General features: G+C 35.7%; 1 protein-coding gene across 2 annotated transcripts in view; it reads right to left on the reverse strand.

Annotated features, from left to right (window-relative positions):
• The window catches only part of NRXN1 (neurexin 1), a 1,029,777-nt gene that overhangs the window by 281,185 nt on the left and 727,070 nt on the right, over positions 1-21,522 (reverse strand). For both annotated transcript variants that reach the window (XM_080913966.1, XM_080913965.1), the window contains one exon: positions 20,592-20,773. In XM_080913966.1, coding sequence (XP_080770092.1) covers positions 20,592-20,773 — 182 coding nt within the window. The remainder of the gene's footprint in view (positions 1-20,591; positions 20,774-21,522) is intronic.

A 21,522-nucleotide genomic window follows, 5' to 3' on the forward strand; every position in this document is an offset into this window, starting at 1 on the left:
AGTTTATAATTATAATAAAAAAGTAATTGTATTAAATTCATAAGACTCGGGTTATGATCATTGTCCATTTTCTTACTAATCATGAATTTTATGGTCTGTTGATGTTTCTTTATTCATTAAATACACATGAGGCATGTTCTACACCTTTAGAGGTCATTTGTTAAAGTTTATGTCAAAATGCTGTAATTTGAGAAGAATATATAAAAATGGCATTCCTGTAAGGAACCAGCACAACATAGATGAAAGGATCTCACTGTTGTATATCAGGATTCTTGCTTAGCAAGCATCTTTTTTAATTTTGACATTCTTAAGTTCAGCATCATGCATCTTACATCCTGTTCAACTACTGTGCTTTATGAAAGGTAAATCTTAAGATGAATATAATCAGATAATTCCTCTGGTTCTTAGTTGATATTCAAAGCATATAAATGTTTATATTAAAAGCAATTTTAAAAAACATAGATTTGAAGTAAGATTCACAAATATAGGCTAGCTGAAGTAATTATAACTTTAGGGACATTAAAGCACAAATCTGTTCTAGTTTATTTTATAGGTATTTCTATTCTTGAAATTCTTTACAAAGTAAAATATTTATCTGTAAATTATCATAACCAGAAAATGATTTCACACCTAAAAATCGCTGGGTTAAATTAGTTCAGTAATTAAAAACCTGGATGAACTCTACATAAAATTTACAGGGACTGAAATAAGGGAAATATGGTTCTAGGAAAGTAATTAATATTATAATGCCCAAGTAAGCTAAATAATATCTCCTATGTTTATAAATATGGTAGATATAATATTAAATTCACATTTTATATTAAACTTTGAAATTATAAAGCATTATGAGAAGATGGTTTAGTGAGAAGTTTAGGACATTATTCAAAATCATAAACATATACTTTATCATAGTTTTTCTAGACAATGACAATATCAACACAATAAATCAATGGCAGGTGTAATAAACCATGATGTCTTATGGCAAAATTTTATTTCCTTTCTGGAGAAACTAATCTCTTTGCATTTTTCAACACACACACATAAAAAATGGTAGCCCGTAACTATACTAAGTCAAGTAAAGTACCACTCTTTCTCCTTAGTTGAAAATAATCCACTATAATTTCAGGTACAATGAATGTTATCACAAAATAGTAATTCATCATTGAAATTCAGAAACTGTACACCATGTCACTTTATTATACTCATTTTAAAGAGATTTTTCTATGCAAATCAAATGTAAAGATATACACTTTGTCAATGCATTTAAAATACATTATAGACAAAATATGATTTTTTTATTTTTTCTATAATTTTATCCTCTTAGAATTTCATACATATCTGCAATAAAATATGTTCATATCTGTCCTGCATTTTCCCCCAAATATCTGGAAATCTACCAACATATACCCCTCCCAGACTCTTACATTCTTCTTTTTAATAATAAATCTGAGGATTTTGAGGTTAAATGAGGAAACGGTAAACCATTCCTCATATCATACTTTCAAGTGTTTGAAAACTTGAAATAGAAAATAATCACTCATGTGTTTGAATTTCTTTTTATTTGTATCAAATCAAGTAGAGATTCTCCACAAAAATTTATACTCAGAATAAAAATGAACCCATGCCTAAAGAAAATCCTGGTTTTGTTTTTAAGCTTTTCTGTTTTTCACCCATTGTGGAGGGAAAAAAGTCAGAGTGCTCCACTGAGCCCAGAAAGCCTTAGCTTCAGAGAACAAAGGAATTTCCATTCTAAATCCTGTGCATGTGTTAGTAGCCAGAAAACATAGCTCAGATTTAAACATCTGGGTCTAAATGCTATCCAAACTGCAAAAGGTGGATTCCAAAGCTGAGGATCATTCCAACCCTTCACCCACTTACCTCAAAGCAAAGGATTCAAGCCATGAATAATCACAACTTTTAAATTATATACAGCACATTGCAAAATATTGATATTACTTTTAGAGAGTAAATGGGTATCTATCCCAGAATACATTAAGTGTATTGTCAGCCTCTAATGGACAAAACAACTTCTTGGGAATATTTTGAAATGTCAAACCCATCATCATCCTGCCTTGTTTCTGACAGTTGGTGTGACACTAATGAAGATTTACACACTGATCCTGAAGGGGTGTGAACATGACAGTAGAACTGGTCCTTACAAGTCTCCTAGTCCTCCCCCCATTCTCAGTCATCTCCCTTAGTCTTCAATTATTTGCAATATTAAAAATAGGTAAAGTATTTTAAGAGCGATGGATTTAATGTTCATTACACCTCAAACACTTCTGTTGGATACAGTCCTCCATGTGCACACAAAGTGCCATGAGACATTAAATATCTCGACCATTATGACTGGGCTTCTTCCCAGTCATTTTGTTGAGAAGCCAGGCAATTGATAAATCAAACCTGGAAGATTCCGTAAAACCATGGGCCTTCATTATCTGACTGCATCTAAAATGACTTCCTTTAAAGTTCTTTTTCTAAGCATGCCATTTATTCAAACCACAGTCTTTCATTTTCAGGAAGACCTAATAAGATAGAACGAACTAATTATAATAGAGAACACAAAACTGGCCCTGGATGGACAGGCATATATATTTTGAGTCCATAAGATATGTCTAGTGTACAAAGGCTTGTTTGAAGGTAGATCACTAGACTGAAAGATATATACAGTAAATCTTGTACCATTGCTTTAAGGATGAAATTGTACACACAACACTCAAAATCCATATTGTTCCCTGCCCTTCATTCTAGTTTATTATTCTTGAAAATCTAGATAAGGTGATTCTACTTGTTGATTCTGTACTCTAGAAACCGTTTACCAGTGCCCACTTAGACTATGTACAAGGATACAAGATTAGTAACGAAAACCATATTGTACCCAATTAGAGTTTTTGCTATTCATAGCAGCTACTTAAGGGTATATGTGTCAGTTTTGCAAACTCCTTACCTATCTAAGCTAAAGATGCTTCTGAAACTGTTAAAAGTTGGAGCTCTTTCTTTTGTGCTATTATTCTACATTTCAAGTCTATATTATAGCACTACTGAATTCCGTAAATATATTTGTTTAGAAGTCTTTCTTTATTACTCTTCATGTGCCTTGAATTATGGACAATGTCTTCTCTATTCCTGTATTATAAAAAAAAAAAAAAAAAGAAAGAAAGAAAAAAACCAAGGTTCTTCACGCTTGAAATACTTTAGAAAAGATTCCTAGGCCAGGTACAGTTAGTTGTACATTCCTCTAATCCTAGCATTAGGGAGGTGGAGGATTAGGAGTTTGAAACTAGCTTGAGTTATATGAGAGAAGGGAGGGGCAAGAAAGGGGGAAGAAGGGAGAAGGAAGAGGCAAGGAGATCTTGAATAACTGCCTCCACTGGGTACTTCAATCATCCGTCAGAGAAGAGCTACCTGTTCTTAGCATCAGTTTCATCTCTGAAGAATGTTGAAGATTTTCTCTGGATGTTGCACTTAGATTTTCTGTGTTCCCTCTTTCACAGCCCCCAACTCTGCATTAAGCTGTATAGTCAGTGACAACAAACATAACCTCTCCCAACACTATGTGATTAGTTTTTTGTTTTTTTGTTATTTTTTTTTTTAACAGATAAAGCCATTTGGTCTTTGTGGATCCCAAGATAGAATGAAAAATTCCAGTGACATCAAGCTTGTAGAGCAGGAAAATCTCCTTTATTCCAGAAGAATAGGCTCATCAAGAGACTTAAAATACCAGTAACCTTATAACCCAGGCTCTTGCTCTGCTCTTAAAAGCAGAGTTTTGATGATCTTATGTCATATACAGCAAATTTAATTTATCTTATTTTAAATTCCTATAGACACCTACTGTACACATACAAAGTGAAATATTTCATACTATTAAAATAGCCTTAAAGAAAATCATGTTAGTGGTGTACTTTATTTTCTCTCCTGAAGCTGAACTTATATTTGAGTTTCCCTGTGTGGTTCTAAACGAACAGAACACAGATGGCTACATGTTTGATTCTCTGCATGAATAGTTATTCCACTTAAAATCTAGGTTTGAATGTTAAGGTAAGGTAACCGGTTTTTGACTATATTCAAATATCTTAGATCTCTCTCCTCACAGGACCTAGTCAAAATAAATAACCACATCTCACTTGCTGTCCCTGATAATAATCCTGCAGCTCCTCGAAGATGATAATTTGTTCTGTGACTAGACAATTCTACATGTTATTCATACAAATTTCTATATCTCATATTATGCCTTTCTTTGCATCTCTTAAAGGGTTAATAACATTCTGTATAATATGGAATTTGCTTTCAAGGTTAGAAAATGGCTCTTATAAAGCCGGAAGACTATGATGATATTACCAAAAATTACTTGTCTTCAAGCTTGTTGAATAAAGGAGCCCTGAAAGGTAGGCTTACCTAAATCTATTTTAGACAATTAAATCAAGTGTAAAATCACAATTGCGGTATTTCTATCCCATGTACTAAATGGAAAACAAGATACACTAAGAGTCTGTGCACCTCTCATGCTAACACTGCCATATGAAACTCTGTCTTCACTACTCCTACTCTAGGGGAAATTTTTTCTCTTACTTGAACAAAAGGAGAGAGCTTCCCTCCAGTCTCAGATTTGTGGGGATTCTTGAGACAGGAACAGATTGTATGTATTGATCTTCATGCCAAGAACAGACTAACACCATTAAACAGACCCTAGAAGATTTATTCCAGTCTTATGAAAGAAAATGACCTAAAATATACAGCACCTTCAAGCTGCAGCTTCTTCCTACATCCAGATAATTGCACTAGAAGATTTCATGAGATTTGAAACTTAGCCTTTTCAAATTCTAGATCCCAGGTTGACACAATTCCCTCACCACACAAAGCAGACTAGAAATCCTTCAAGTTCAACAGGATGTATCCAATTTCTACAATTTTGCAGTTTTCAGTATAGCTGCACAGGATCTTTGCTAACCTATTTAAAATATCCCATTATAAGTTTTGTGTATTTCTGTGACTCTAAAATATATTTGCTAGACATTTACCTTATTTTAGCTTTAGAATATATATCAGGTGTGTTTTTTTCCCAGACATAAGTAATTAAAGGGTTGGAAAATAGCCCGTGGAAAGCTCCAAAGAATTAATCTTTTGGGAGCAAATCTTGCAATACCAAACACCCTTGGGCTCCCTTGAGTGCCAGTGCTGACAAGTTACTGGTTAAGCAAGCCAGCGAGAAGGTATGTACACAAAGCATCACAATTAAACACCCCACTTACCACAAATCTGCTTCCTGTGGAGGCTGGCAATTTTTTTTACTACACTGGTGTGACCACATGGCACCTTCATTACTGTTTGAAGGAGCACTCTACCCACTGGTATTCGACAGCTGAGTAGTTACCATGTTTTACTGAATGCCACCCAGTTATTTTACTTTAGAATCCCATGGGATTTGTATCCTGAAGCCAAACAACCTGTTAGAAATAAACAGCAGAGAACAGAACTTCTCTTATCTGCTTACTGCCTAACAAATCAAAACACACTGTGATCAGGAATTATTAAAGAAGGCTTGGAGATAAAGAAATAAAATAAAAACTGACTTCTCAAATGGGACTCACTGCTGCTCAGTAACATGTGGTATCATAGCAAGCAACATCTGCTGTGCTATTAAATATGTTAGAGACTGTGATACATGAGACACAAACTTCTCAGCACCCATTAAGCACTACACTAAAGGTTTTTACACCGACACAGTTTAACTTTTACTTTCTACTAATGAAACCCAGGACTATCATACCTTGAAGATGATTTTTAAAGAATAAAAGTATTGTTTTGATATGTTTCATCTGTTTATATTTTACTCATGAATCACTGAACAAATGGAAAACTAGTCAAAATAATCTCAAATGTCCCAAAGGTCAGTTTTATCCCCAGCGGTAATCATCATATCAGAGGCCTGAAGACAACTGAAGATCTAAGGAAACTCGCCACAGTCTTCTAACCTGTCTTACTTCCTCTCGATTCATTATAAAAGATTATCAAATGTTACAAAATGCATGAGCAAACTCCTTTATGTAATCTACTGCCTGAAACAACAACTTTTTTGCCTAAGTGCGCCATCAGGCCATAGGCATCCCTGGCTTTCTCATAGCTTAACAGTATAATATCCTTGTTATCCTGTCCATTAGATTAAGATTAGCCACAATAATGCTGACAATATTGGCACATTTAAAAGCTTGTCATGCTCCACCGATGCTTTGAGTACCAAAGACACGATGACTGAAATAAAAAGTGACTAGGGGGAAAATTAAGAATTATGGGATGTGGGAGAGGTGCAGAGCACAGAGAACTGGTTCCCACAGGACATTAACTCTTGCCTATCTCCTCCTCCAAGTCCAGAGAGAACCACATGAGTGATGGAGTTGTTCCTCAGCCCAGTCCATTGCAGTTCTCTGAATACTGCCAGGAAGACAGAAAGTCTGTGACCACAGTTTAAAGGAGGCTTATATCATTCCACAAGACTATTACAACAGAAGCAATCCAAAATCAAATATTCCACACAGCAACTCATTCTATACAGCTCATATTTAAGTAATAAGAAAGCCAAATTGAATTTCAAATAAAACACAAAAGGCTAGGGAGCAGGCTCTGTCGATGAAAGGCACTCCTTCTGAGCACAAGGGTCTGAGTTTGATGACATGCAAAAGAGGAAGGAAATAAAAACTGGGTGCACTCACTCCAGCTGTAGGAATTTGCTCATCCTAAAAATATTTTAAACTACATTTTTAAAAGTTAATGTTATTTGTTATACTAACAATCCTAAAACACTCTGTGTATCCATCAGTAGAAAACCATTCAATAAATAATTTTTTCATAAGAAAGCAATAGGTACTAGGAGGGAAATAGATTGTATTATTGAAAATGTAATAATGTCAAAAGTACAGCATAGAAAAATGGTCAGATTATAGAATATTGTGTATCAGAAGGTAAAGTTCATTTTTTCTAATAAATTTTCAAATCTGTGCATATATACTATTTGAGGATATGCCCATGAGTAAAAACTGTATGCCTGAAATGTATGATTAGAATTTTAGACAGCTCAGGAAATGCAGGACCTTATATTGTGCTTTAACTTTTATTCTCCTCTCTGCTGTCTTATCTAAGTTTTCAATGACTACTTTTATGATCTAGAAACAATATATATTAAAACATGAGTTGTTATGAAAAGCAAATGGAGTCTCTCATCCATAAGGAAACAAATGAAATTCATTTCCTTCTGAACAGACGGCTGTAAAAATTATTGGTCTTACAAACCCAGACCTATGCATCACACTATAGCATACAGTTTGTGTTGAGATAGTTTGAAAAATGCAACAACAGAAAAGCCAACAAATAAAAAAAGCTGTTAATGGAAATGAAGGGAGTTCACTCAGAAGTAGGAAAGTAAGCCACTATTAATTATTTTCTAACATAATCATGAGCAACATCTCCACATTTCAATAAAACCACTGCTTCCTCCAGTCGCTTTCCCACACAGCATTCTTTACAATAGCCGGCCCAGCTGTTGGAATTCAGGACCAGTTCTTTCTAGTGTGAGATCTTTTTGTAAGGCCTGTAGTTTAATGCGCAAATGAACTCAACTTTGAATCCCATGTAGCAGCTACAGCTCCCTTACCTCATTCCATTTTGCTACTGAAATTCCAACCCCTTCTCTCTGCCGTGCCCTGTGGGATGTGGACCCACCAATGCCTGCTTTTGTTGCTAATTAACAGTAATGAGTAGAATGACATACTTTTTTCTTTGACTACCTCTGTCAGAAAATGTTCAAGGAGCAGGACTATAGTGTAACACTGCCTCCACCTTCTCTGCTCTCCTCATTAACATGCTTAAATACACACACAGTCTATCCTGCCTTTGGGTTTAAAACAATTGTTTTAAAGGTCATGTCTTTCAGGCCTCAGGAAGCAGCATTAGGTCCCGGAGAAAGGCTGAAAGGGTAACTACAGCCTAAATGTTCAGAACTACACTGATGATTTTATTTCGTTTCTACAAAAAGTAGTATAATTTGGTCCAAGATATAAGGACCACGTAAAAATTAATAGACACCTAGAATTCTACCTTAAGAAGTGGTTCTTGCTTCCAAATATCAGATGCTGTGTCAGGGATCTACATATTTTAATACTGTTATGTTAAGAAACTCCACTTTCTCCCATCTTTATCATGATAAAGGAATCTCTCAACATAACACACCATAAGGACCCACTGACTTGATATTCAGATCATAGGATTATTTTGGAAAGAGGCTGAGATAGTCTCAAATTTTCCTTTGAACTAAAAAAAAAAAAAAAAAAAAAGAAGGAAAGTAAGAAAGAAAAAGGGGAAAAAGAAAGAAAAGAAAAGGAGGTCTGAAGTCATAGAGAAATGATTCAAATCCAGGGAATTATTTGTTTTGTGATTTGCGTCAATTTATTTTAAAATGCAGCCGCATATCTGTGCAATGAAAATAATAGTTTTTTTCTTTAGTGAACTACCAATAATATGAATTAGGTATAGTTGTTGGCAAAATACTTAAATCGGTGCATTGTTCGTAATAAGCACCATGTGCACACTAACTAGTATGACTTAGTTTTGTTCTAAGAAAAATGAATTAAGTAAACATAGTTCAGAAGGGGAGTTTAGCTATTTGCTTTGTTTTTAGGTTAGCTTTACTTATAATTGTCTTCAAGCACTTAAGATGTACAAAAAACCCTAAACAAACAATAATCTGAGAATCCATTTCACATTCATTATTTAATCAGTGGTCAGAGGTTCACAAACCTGGAGAAACAACACGGGGTGATGGCATATGTCTGAGGTCCTAAACTTGAGAGCCCAGCAGATGGACCATGAGTCCTGGCCAGCAGGAGCTCCATAGCAAGAGCCAAACGAAAAGACAACAGATAAAGAAGGACTGGGATGTAGCTCAGAAGTAGAACCCTTGCTTAACATGGCCTGATCTCTACCACCAGGCAGTGACGATCCCACATGGCTCATGAAGACTTTCATCACAGACCGTATCACTGAGACCTCTGCTGGGTGTGCATATGCTTCCGTGGGCTGCAACAGGAGATCCCAGCTGAGTCTCACTTGCTCGTCCCATTGTCCTTTGGGAGTCTACCTCATACTGTGCACGGTGGAGAACAGTATCGAAGTGAGACAGGTAGAGTGGAAAATTACCAGTCAGAGGTCAGGGAGGCCAGCGGCCACTGAACGAGCTCACCTGTTCCTCCATTCACTTATGGTGCCTTTTTCTGCCAGTCACTGTGTGTTACGTACTAAACATAATGCCGATATATGCAGAGTATAAAACTACATAATATATAAAGCATATAGTGTGATATTATGTAATACATTAATATAATGTTTCCATAGACATCAAATTAAAGACCTGGCATTAAGTAGTTGGCTAGGTGGGTGAAAGGTTAGGTGCCCGGAGAGAGAGCCCAGGGGTTAAGAGCACTTGCAGCTCCTCCCGAGGATCCAAGTTCTAGTCCCAACACCCACATTTAGGCTGCTTACAGGTGCTTATAACCCCAGAGCCGAAGGATTTGACATCTTGTTCTGGCCTCTTCCTGCACCAAGCATAAACACAGCATACAAACAAACATGCAAGTAAAACATATACATTAAAAAAAGACCTGGCATTACATATAAAAATACAATAAACTATATGAAATTAAACTATGTATAAAAAAATCAATGACCTCTAATAGTACCAAGAAGGACACGGTTAGTTTTGTTATAAGGGGTGAAGTACTACTTTGTAAATATGTATTTGTAAAAGATAAGAAGAATATTGCAAGGAGAAGAATGGGCAGGAACAAAACCACTTTGGAATCTAAGTTTTACTCTCACTAGTGATACAAACATATAATTGTATTCTTCTATATTTTAATTTAGATATATCTCATACAAATCAAACCACTTGCTATTTCATCAACTTAACTACAAAATGTTTGAGGACACTAGCCAGGAAACATTTTATGTTCCTAATTTATTAGACACAGTGTATATGTTGAAGATTTCTGGAATGTTCAGAAGCTTCTGTGGTTTTGGTAACATTAAAGCTGAGGATGCTTGACTTTATGCATATGCCCTGAACAGACCAAATGCAGGGCTGTAGGGTTGGTCTTGCTGACAATAAATGACCTTCGTACTCTCATCTCGGTCACATCAGGCATCTGCCCATGGGACTTTTTTTAGAGTCAGGCTTGGTGAATTTGATTCTGACCTTGACACTTTACAGATGGGAGATGCATTTCTCTACAACTAAATGAGGATTCTAGTTTGTTTTCCTTGGGGTTTTTTTAGACAGCTTTAGAGGAGTTCCGGTATCATTGATCACTTTATGATAGATCGCACATAAAAAGACTATGATGGTGTTGAACATTTTGTTGTGATTCTATGCAAAGGTAACTAAAACCCTCAGTCCACGTGCTCACATTCTGCCATGCCTGAGAATGGACTCCATCCTCAGATATTTTAAGTCCGAAGCCATGCTTTATTCGATTCTGTATATTCACAGTATTGGAAATTGGTTGGCACGTAAGCAGTTAAAACATGAGATAACATTATGTGCAGGCTGTGTGATCGAAGCAGAGAAACAAGTCTAGACTGTACCTTTATGGTCGGACCAACTAAGTAGTTTGGATTTATAGTTATCTGTAAGTAAGGCCCATGGATATCTTTAGAAGTAGGTTAAGAAATAGTTCTATTATAACTTTGGCCTGAAGATACATACAGACCTTTTTAGGAGATAACACACGTGACCTCTGCAGCAACAAACACACACACACATAGTCTAAGTTGGTAGAACTAAGTCTGTAGAAGTGCTAGAAACCTAAACTTCCGCCAATAATATTGGTTAATCACTTACTGAGTTCAAGGTTCATACTGGGCTCTGTCACAAAACATGTTATCACAATGGTTATTCCTGCTCAATACCATCCTGTCCATCATGAATAAGTAATCTTCAAAATGTACAAACATATAACAGGCCTTGTGATGCAGAACTGTAATCCCAGCTATTCAGGAAGCTGAGGCAGAAGGACACTCCTCAACTCCATGCTTCTTCGGCCAACTTAGTGAGACTTGTCTCTTGAAACAAAAGTAAACAGGAGACAGGACACTTCTCACTGGTGGGACAAATGTATCCTATGTGCCAGGCACTTGGTTCAATCACCAGCACTGACACTGTAAGAAAAAAACGAATCTTAAACATTTCAAAAAATACCATGGAATAGAAATTTACCAAGTAAACCAGAAAAAAAAAGTGTAAGGGCAGCAGAAAAAAAAAAAAAAAAAAAAAAAAAAAAAAACAATTTGTGTGCATTTGCTGATATTCTTTCCAGACAGTGTCTTTGCTTCATAGAAAGATAAATTGTCTTTCTATATAATTTTTGACAAATAATCATCTTTTCTCATTAAGTAAGTAGTGTCAAGCAATGTCTGCATGTTACAGGTCAGCCCTTTCTGGCTAGCTGTGTTCCTAGGTTCAGCCTTGCAGTGGAAGAAGAGATTGGCTGAGGAGTTGGCCAGTCTCAGATGGAGTGACAAGGCATGTGACATTGTTTCATTTCTTGTTCTCATAAAGCAAAAGCCTTGCACTGGAGAAGAAGAGCAAGCAGTTAGTTAGAGTTAACAATGAAACTGGGAGCCAGTGAGTGTCACACTGTCTCTGCTCTGCAGCCATCAATTTCCTCTCAGTATAGAAGGAAGCAAGGGTCATTATTGTTATACTAGCTTTCAAAAATTTGCTTTAGAAAGGGAGAGTGCACTCTAGAGAAATAGAATAGGTAAAAGGTCACAGGGACAGTTCAGAGGGATTAATGTACTGCACTAAATAGTGACATAAAGGAAAGTTCAGCCTCAGACTATAATGTTCAGTCCAGGAGCAGGTAGGTGCATTGGCGTCTGAAGCATGGTAAATGGGATTCAGCACCTAAGGCTGAAGTGTATTTAATTTACGTGTGTATACATTTTTCATTGATATAGTATTCAATTATGAATAATTTTAAATAATGCTTAGAATAAGTAAGTCAGTGAACCTATGTAACTGTAGACTTTCTAAAACAAGGAATCAGTGACAAAAATCTTAGATTCGGAATCGAGAGGTGTAGGTAATAATTTATATCAAATGTATTTTCAAACAATAATAACCTATGTATAGGTTAAGAGATTTTAAAGTTAATTTAATTGCTAAAGTCAATTTTACCTTTGCTTTTTCTTCTGTATTGGAATTGACAGATAATGTAAAGTTTTACACATGGCTTACATTATATTTCAGTTGGACAGTGCAAACTGAAAAATACTTGGGGTGTTGGTAAGAACCCGACAGAATGTGCAAGCTCACATTGAATACAACACAGTTTTAATCAATGATGTGACAAAAGACATTCAGCTAAGGGATGCTGAGTTGGTTTCTAATGAGCTAAGTTTGAGCTGCACCTAAGATACCCATGTGCAAATGAGTGAGCAGTGGAAATATTAGCATGATGATTCGTGGGGGCAGGATAGAAGCCAAGACAATAGACATGTGCCTCAGAGTGAGAAGTTGATATATAACAACTACAGTTCCCAGTAATTCTCAAGAATTCTTCGATGTATTTTCAAAGTCCAATCACTAGTAATCAGATAAATTTTTATTTATATTTTACCAAAGCATAATTTTTGTTTATCAAACTTGCATTTGTCATTTTCAATAGGCAGGAAGGCTTATTTCATGGACTAGGTCCAGGGAGAAAATTATTTTTCGTGATGGGAAAAGTTTACCTTTATACTGTCTCCATAGAAACCTAGTTCTATGTCCTTCAGTCACAGAGCATTCCCTCAATAAGAATGGACTACGCTGGCAGAAAAGCTATACAAGTTCTTTGGCTGATTTTCAGGAGGCAAAATCCTTCTTGCTCTTGATGATAAAGAATCCTCAGTTCTAGCTGGGTGGTGATGGCTCATACCTTTAATCTCTGCTCTCAGAAGGCAGAGGCATGTGGAACTCTGAGTTCTAGGCCAGCCTGGTCGAAAGAGAAAGTTCCAGAACAACCAGGACAACACATTTCTGACAGATTGTCTCTTGCAAAAAGTTTCTAAGGTGTGATAAGTTACGTATCACAACTCTAACATCTATGTTTTCATCAAAACAATTTTCTAAGGTTCTTGAAATGACACCTAATCCTCTGTTGTGCAAGATTTTAATTCTGGTTATTTTTCCTGGTATTTAGAAGGACAATCACTAGTATATTCACCTTGTTTATTTCCTTTGTTTATTGAAATAAACTATTTAGTCTGTGCAGTGGTGGTACACATCTTTCATCCCAGCCCTTAGCAGTCAAGAGTAAGATCTTTGAGTTTGAGGCCCACCTGGTCTATAGAGCAAAATAAACTGTTCATATTTGGCACGGCCCATTGCCAGAATCAATAAAATCCTAATGCATAGAATCACCATTTTCTTGTTTCCCGGTCTTTGACAGACCTGTTTACTAGGCTGTTTGAATTTAAAAAAAAAAATGTGACTACTGAGCGTTTTTGCTTATGAATTTCAATGCTTTTGTGCAACAAGAGGCATTTTCCTGATCAGTGTGTAAATGACCGCTTATTCACTCTGCATTCCTCAACATAGTTATTAAGCCCCAAGCAGTGACTTCATTTACTTTCCATCAATCTATATTGTGTTTTTTCAAAGCTTGAATCCTTAATAAAGCATTTGCATATGTTTAACAAGGGCTCATCATTTCTTTCTGGAACACACAGAGAGTGGTATAAGAATGAATGTCCAGTACTTTCAGAGCACAGACATTCTGAACCATTGCTTCTCATGGTAACCCCATTTCAAAATAATAACCCAACTGTTTTAAGTTGTCAAATGGAGAAAACAGTTAGACAAACTAATCAATCATCTGCAACATAAATTACTTTTAGGTGACCCGTTATGTAGTGTTTAATTAGCCTTAAAAAATGCTTCCTGGAGACAGAATTCTAAGAGGGTGTTATTACAGAAGAAAAGAGGGGGCTTCAGTAGCTAAAAATGAATCTAACAAAGCAATCTGTTGTGCTGGAAGTTTGGCAGAAGAAAACAGTTAAGCAAGTCACCACTGCCTAACCACAGAGTTTTGAAGCCATTCTGTGCAACAGCTTGAAGCTCACTCCAAAGCAATGTATCAGGAAGACAAGCAGTCATAGGAAAGGGCAGGCTGTGACCAGATTTTCTCTGAGAAGTAATATCCTTGGCATGTTACATCTCTTTTACAATCATATCCACAATTTCCATTAAGCAGATTAGGAAGAGTGAATATCTCAGAGGCAATGCGGAAACACAGAACATAGAAACAGAGACCTTGGTGAGTAAGCTTTAGCTATTAAACATCAATGGAAAGAAATAATCTGGAGAACATTAGAAAAAAAGGACAGAAAAAACCACTTCTTTAAAAGTGGGTTAGCACGTTTCATTGATGATAGAACTGAGCAGGTATATGTGGAAGATGGACCCAAATAAGGACAGTGAGATCAGAAGGCTGAAATGCTTCATTTAATGAGGCCGTCTCTGATTCCCTGTGGATAGGTGGGCGTCGGTAGGGGACTCATGTTTCTTTTTATTACTGGAATGATAAGATCAAAGGGGCAATTTTAGAAATTAATGATATTAAAATTAACCAATATAAAACGAACTAGAAAGGACTCAAAGTGGAGACAGAACAACAACGGGGATGTGGAGGTAGAGGACAGACATCTGAAGATAACCAGGAATAGGGAAAGTGCAGGTGGAGTCACTCACCACCTCTGGTCGAGTTCTTTAAACTTTAAAAGGGTATCATGGGAGGAAAAAGTGCTAGAAGCTAATTTAAGGGAACTGGTACCACTAATATTTATATACAATAACTTAAAACTGATAGTTGTATATAATATCATATAACTCATAGTTATATATAATATATAACTGATGGTTGTATACAATAACATATAACTAGTAGTTGTATACAATAACATATAACTGATAGTTGTATATAATATCATATAACTGATAGTTGTATATAATATCATATAACTATAGTTGCTCAGAAAAGTGGAAAACCAACCGCACTAACTACTGTAAAAGACACAAGCTTGTAAAAACTGGAAGAAGAGGAAGTGAACAAAGCCAGGAATTGAGTAGCAAGCAGATGTCACAGATTTGCAGTACGGCTCCGTGGTGCTTTGAATAAAAGTTCACCGATTTCATATGTGATCCCCACTTTGTGGAACTATTGGGCAAGTCTGAGAGGTTGCTTTGAGATTTCAAAAGCCAGTTAATGATCGATCTCTCTCTCTCTCTCTCTTCCTCTCTCTCTCTCTCTCTCTCTTCCTCTCTCTCTCTCTCTCTCTCTCTCTCTCTCTCACACACACACACACACACACACACAGACAAACACACACACAGACACGCACACAAACATACACACCTGTGCAAAGTAACATAATAAAACAAACACAACAGAAAAAAATAAAAAAAAAAAAACAATAAGTCAAAAATAAAGGAACAGAAAAGCTTCTCTTTGCCCTAATTCTTTTTTTCAGTATGCTTACAGTTTGACAAGGGCAGTGTGATTGTTTATAATGGTAAGACTTGACTAATATCATGTTAATGATTACTAATCAACTAATTAGTTATTAATTAATTAACTCAGAGATTTTCCATTTTTTTTTTTAAAATTTAGGTTGACGCTCCCAAGGAGACAAAACAGGTGCATGGGACAGGGAGAGCCCTGCCTCCATTATCATCTTCCCTGAGCACGGCCTGGCACCAGCTGTCCTCAAGGTCAATAGAAGTGGGGCAGCAGTTCACACAGTTCCCCAGAGATGGCTGTGCCCTTCATACCTCAGCAGCTTGGATGAAAAGAAATGTTCAAAGCATGGAGCAAAGCCTTTATTTCGATTTTTAAAATTCTAATCAAATTTGTTACATGTACTCCAATTAATTACTATAAGAACCAGGAAAATAAAGCCATGTTCAATGTGTACTTCCTTTGACTTCAAGGGTTGAATTTAAATATTATGTGGTAACATGAGCCTCTCATAAAAGAGTGCATCTGTTGGCTAAAAGTAGTATTTCAAACAGAACACTATTTCAATTCAGAAAAAGCTGGTGGGAAAAATTCTGTTTACTCTTATTTATATTAATGTACACACATATAACTATTGCCCATAAAAGATACTTTCTGATAGAATGATAGAATAAGATCATGTAGTGATGGAACGTGGCTACAGACAGAACAAGATGAAAAAGGTTAGGCATGAATCGTATTGGCAAGTTAGAGACATTTTAATATTTCCTATGAATATGAAGTTTTGAGTTTATACTAAAAGTACTCATCAAAGATATTTGTGAGTCAAAATCAATTAAGAGATTCTATCCCAGCAGATCATAAAGAAAAATCACTTAAGGAAATGTGTACAATTCACCAGTGGCATTTAGAATGTTCTTTCATGCTCCCAGGATGAAAGTATTTCAAAGAACAGTGCTTACTCCCCTCTCCTCCTGCTTCCCTGGTTAGAATAGGCCACCATTTTTACCCACAGAAGGTGAGTCCTCATTCCCACTGCCTTCTTTCCATAAACAGAGTGGTGTGAAATGTAATCTCTAATTAACACCTGTAAAGTGACACCCACAGGAGATTTTTTTGAAAGTGACAATAATCTAAAATCACATAATGTGTCTGATAAAAACTATATGCTACAACCGACAAAATCAATCTTAGTTAAAGGTCTTTGTTCATTGCACATGAGCAAATATTTTTAATGGACTCAACATCACCAATTTAAATGTTTATAGTAAAAACTTTCACAAGACCCTTTATATTCTTTGTTTTTAAATCCCATGCTTTCCCCAGTGCATGTCTGTGTAATATCTAAATAATGCCACCGTATTCAAATCTACTATATATACAATGTACAATAAATAAAGCAAGTTTGAAGGTAAGTTAAATGATTGAACAAACAAGAACTTTCACCATATGCATTCTTAAAGCAACAAATGACTCTGCATCAAATATTTATACATTTGCATCAATTAAAACACAGCTTGCTATAAAATAATGATCAATTGCTGTCCTTTTCTATGTTGTCAACAGGAAGTTAGATCATATCTTCAGAATTCTATGGAAACAAAATTGTGTCTATAATTGTTTTTTTTTTTTTTTTTCCTACTTAAAAGTTAAAGACTTACTCTTAGCTTGTGACTCAGTATTTTCAATGTTTAATTTACTCTGTCAGAAAATTTTAATAGCTTTTCCTTCTAAGTTTTCGCCATTCCCTGTCTCCTCATAAGCTCTCACAATCAATAATCCACCTGGCTTTGAACTCTCCATTCATGGCATTTATATTTTTGTAATAAAAATCAATTCATCAAAACTAGGACACCTGATTCAACTTTTCCCAAGTTGTTCTATTTTTTGAAGTTCACAGTTAATCAAAATTTAAATGTGATTACATTTTACAATGAAATCAAACTTGATCACTCTGAAAAATAGAAAGATAAGCCATACCAAAGATTCAAATCTTTACTGAAATGACATGCCAATCAGACATATACATCAAGCTAATTGAAACAGCATTATACATTTTTAGCAATAATGGTGCATCTTTTAATGATGTAATCAAACTTCCTGTTTATTTCCTCTCTCTATCAATTAAAAACAGAGCAAGATTTTTAGATGAGATTCATATAGAGTTTATATACTGCAGACTTAGAAAGTTTATGTGAAACATCCTGCCAGTATAGTAGGTGACCAAAGTTTCTAACACATATACATATATTACATATATCATATATATAATGTGTATATATATAATGTATGCATATATATGTGACATCACATGTTATACAAGTAAGCTTAAATCTGATGTAAATTTATGAAATCAAACAGCAGTAATATTCTAAAATTCAACATCTTGTTTTACATTTAAATGTCTGATCCCGTAAAAAAAAACCTCAGAATTTATTTTGAAAAACAAGTATAAACTTGGCCATTATGCTAATAATCAAATAAATAATTCTTGAGTATTATTAATGTCAACCATAGTTGCCAAGCATGCTGCGTCTAATCCCAGTTACCTGGAGACAGAGGTAGAAGGACCAATTCAAGGACAATTTGTCTCAAAAGCCATACCTCCTCCCACTCCTCACACAGTGAGAGAAAGCAAAGTCTCCAAAGTCTCCATTACATGTATCTCCTTGAGTCTATTCTCTTCCCTTTCTGATTTGCCCCTTCCTTGTTTTATTTTTGTCTCCTTACATTTTTCTTTTCTATCTAATCATGAATCCATTTATAAAAAGGATTTAGAGGTACACTTTTCTATTAAAACCAGCAAAACAAACCAAAGCCCAACATTGAGATGATGCTAACTGCATGTGACTCATGCCCAAATAAAAGGCTTTTGAGTGGTAAGGAACGAGTATGTTCAGACAAGAAAAGGAGAGAAGATAGTGGGTAAGGCTGACATCAACTTGCTGGGAACTGCAAGACAATAGTTTCCATTCCCAGCTAAGGACAAACTCTCAGAGCAAGGGAAATTTCAGAATTTCTAATCCAAGGAAAAGATTATGTAAAGATTAAAAACTGAATCCAAAGTGAAGAGCAAGGCAAGGCTGAAAGGGGATCTGGGAGGAAGAGAAGCAAAGAGAGCTGACCAGGAGAAGAGCCATGCAGGAATATGTACTGGTTTCATACATGGAAATTATCAACTATTTACTTTCAAAGAAGCTTAAACTTACAATTGGTCAAAATTCAAAAGAAATGGCTAACACTCTTAACCAATCCCTTTGTCCATAACATAATCAGCAGTATTTTAAGTAATTCAATAACAGCCTCTTACCACTTCACCTTGATCATTGCAGAATCTTTCTCAGGCTAAAAGTGTAATTGGCTTCAGATCAATAAGTAATTTCTCCTAAAAGGACAAAGGCCTTGTATATATAAAATAGCACAGTCGTTAAATCAGAGCTGAGCAAATATATTTTTAAAGTCACAATTACTCTAAGCAGCAAGATTCCTTACTGCACTGTGAAGATTATCTCAACTGATCATTTATTTATGGTGCTATAAAAATCCAAATGCTTTCAATTTTGATTGTTAGGTATTTGCTGAAAGGCAGCTGAAATTACTTTCTGAGGGTTGCCATTTTATGACAAGTGCATTTTGAATGGATATTTACAATGGTTCAATAATGGTTGTGCTGAGGTGTTATTTTCTGTTTATTTTTTTCCCCAAGATTAGCAATGAATTCAGCTCTTGTGGTCAATGTGAAACCTTACCTGACTCATTGGAAATTCTGGAAATCTAATGTAAAAATAAGATTAAGAAGAAAACTAATAAAACATTTCGGGATAAAAGCCTTGTTAATCTGTGTTGATGTAGTGTAGTCTGGTGGTTTTCCTATTTAGCTTAGGACTCATGCATAGAGCCAGTTTCTATCAAGAAAGAAAATGTTTAGGGACTTAGCACTTGGTAAACACAGAACAAGGAGACTTAGACATGAACAAAATGAGCAGATTTCCATGATCAAGAGACAATTAATAATACTCAAGTTTGGAAGAGAGGCTGTAGAGAATCAACTGTATCTGAAACTTCAAGACTAGCTTCCTCTAGAAGAAGCAAGAACCACTTTTTGTTTTTTGTTTGCTGGGTTGTTCTTAATGTTGCTGGGATGGACCCTGGGTCCTGCATGTTACACAAGACTGGTACCACTGCTGTGCATACCCAGATTTGGAGTTCCTTAGATGTCAAAACTTCCTGTTTGTGATTTTGCTAAACAGAAAAACCTTAGAGGTTTACGTCTGTGTATTCTTCATGAATTATATATACAGAAATGAAAAATTACAACTGCACTTGGTAATTCCTTGAAAGTAGGACTAAAAAGAAGAGTCTGAGCTATAAAGTGCATTCTGGAGGCTAAGGAGAAAGCCTCTCTTTTGTAAGCAATTATTCACCTCTTACTATGCACTGACTGATTCTCTCTCTGTGTGAAGTTCAGCAGGGATGAGACAGAAAAAATCGTTTTTCAGAAGTTTCCTGACAGCTATCAAAGCTAGTACAAAATGACCCAGAAACAATCATGTAACCATTTTCATGTCCCCAACTTAAATCCTCACATCTTTCAAGTTTCCTTCCCTCATTCCTCCCACACCATATAACTTTAAACAATTCCTTCTCTGGCAAGAGAAAGGTAAGAACACTGAATCCAGGTCTTCAGATACCACCAATACCACCACTGCCTGATTCCCACCAGATGCCACAGTGCTAACCAGCAATAACTTACTTTATTCACTTGGAAAATCTGCCTAGAGATGAATTCCACTCCAAAATGTCTTTTGCAAGCACAAAATTGACATGATTTCAGATTCAAAAATAAAAATAGCTTTCTTCCTATTATAATGTACATACTAGCAAAAACAGTAGTGTTATGGTTTATTAGCCCCATGCCATACATATTCATACTGCATTTGGGGAGAAAACCCAGGAAAAACACATTCTTGTATGTGTTTATATAAAGCTAATAGTGAAGAGCAAAAATAAAAAATAGGCGTAGGCCTATTAAAAAGTACTTACTATGTGTAGCTCAAGATAGTCACCCAGGCCTGAGGAACTGTCCACTCGTACCAGCACGGCTTCCTTCTGAACAGTGCTAAACCCGATGGCCAGCCTATCTGCTCGGGTACTGGGTCGGTCATTAGGAGGCCACTTATACGTAATCTGTCCGCCACCTTTGCTAAAGATATACGTTGTCCCAGCTGTAAAACAAAATACACATGATATTAGTATCAATACACCAAGTCTATGTGTCCCATGCCATGTTGATATAGCAATAAAACACTGGTGCTGCACACAGAGCTATGGCGAAGCCAATGATAGATTTCACTGAAACTGGCTCAAGAAAGAGGAGGAATTGCAACACAAGCACTGAAGCCACTCAGATTTTCAGCAGCAGGTGCTGCAGAACAAATGGTCAATTTCAATTTTCTCAGCTGACTTTGCCAAGCATGGAATGTTTTGGGCTTTCCTCTTTTCTCCTGTCAGTTTGTAATTCATGAGAATTCATGAGAAAGGGCTTATAGCAGTTACATAACTGTAACTAGTGCATGCACTTAATTATTAATTCTCTTTTTAAGTTGCTTTGTTCTTTAATGTATTTGAAATAAGGAATACTCTGAGCTACAGATTATCTATAGCAGAAGTAAATCTAATGGAAAAGTTTGATGTTCTCTTTGAGAATTAGCCAAATGAAACCATGTTGCAAATAATATTGGCTTACACTGCCTAGTGCATGTTAATATTCATTTACTCACCTACGTATTTATGCATTTATTCATTTTTATTGTTATATTTTGAGATAAGATTTCATTCAGGTTGGCTTCAAACTCCTTCTACTACCTATGTATTTTTTTGGATTATAACCTGAGGTTTCATATCTGTCTGAATATGAACTTCTGAACGTATTTTGTGTCTGTTTCATCATTCCTTTTGACTCAGAATAAGTATC

This window comes from Micromys minutus (genome assembly GCF_963924665.1).
Source record: "Micromys minutus genome assembly, chromosome: 3".
NCBI classification, from domain to species: domain Eukaryota; kingdom Metazoa; phylum Chordata; class Mammalia; order Rodentia; family Muridae; genus Micromys; species Micromys minutus.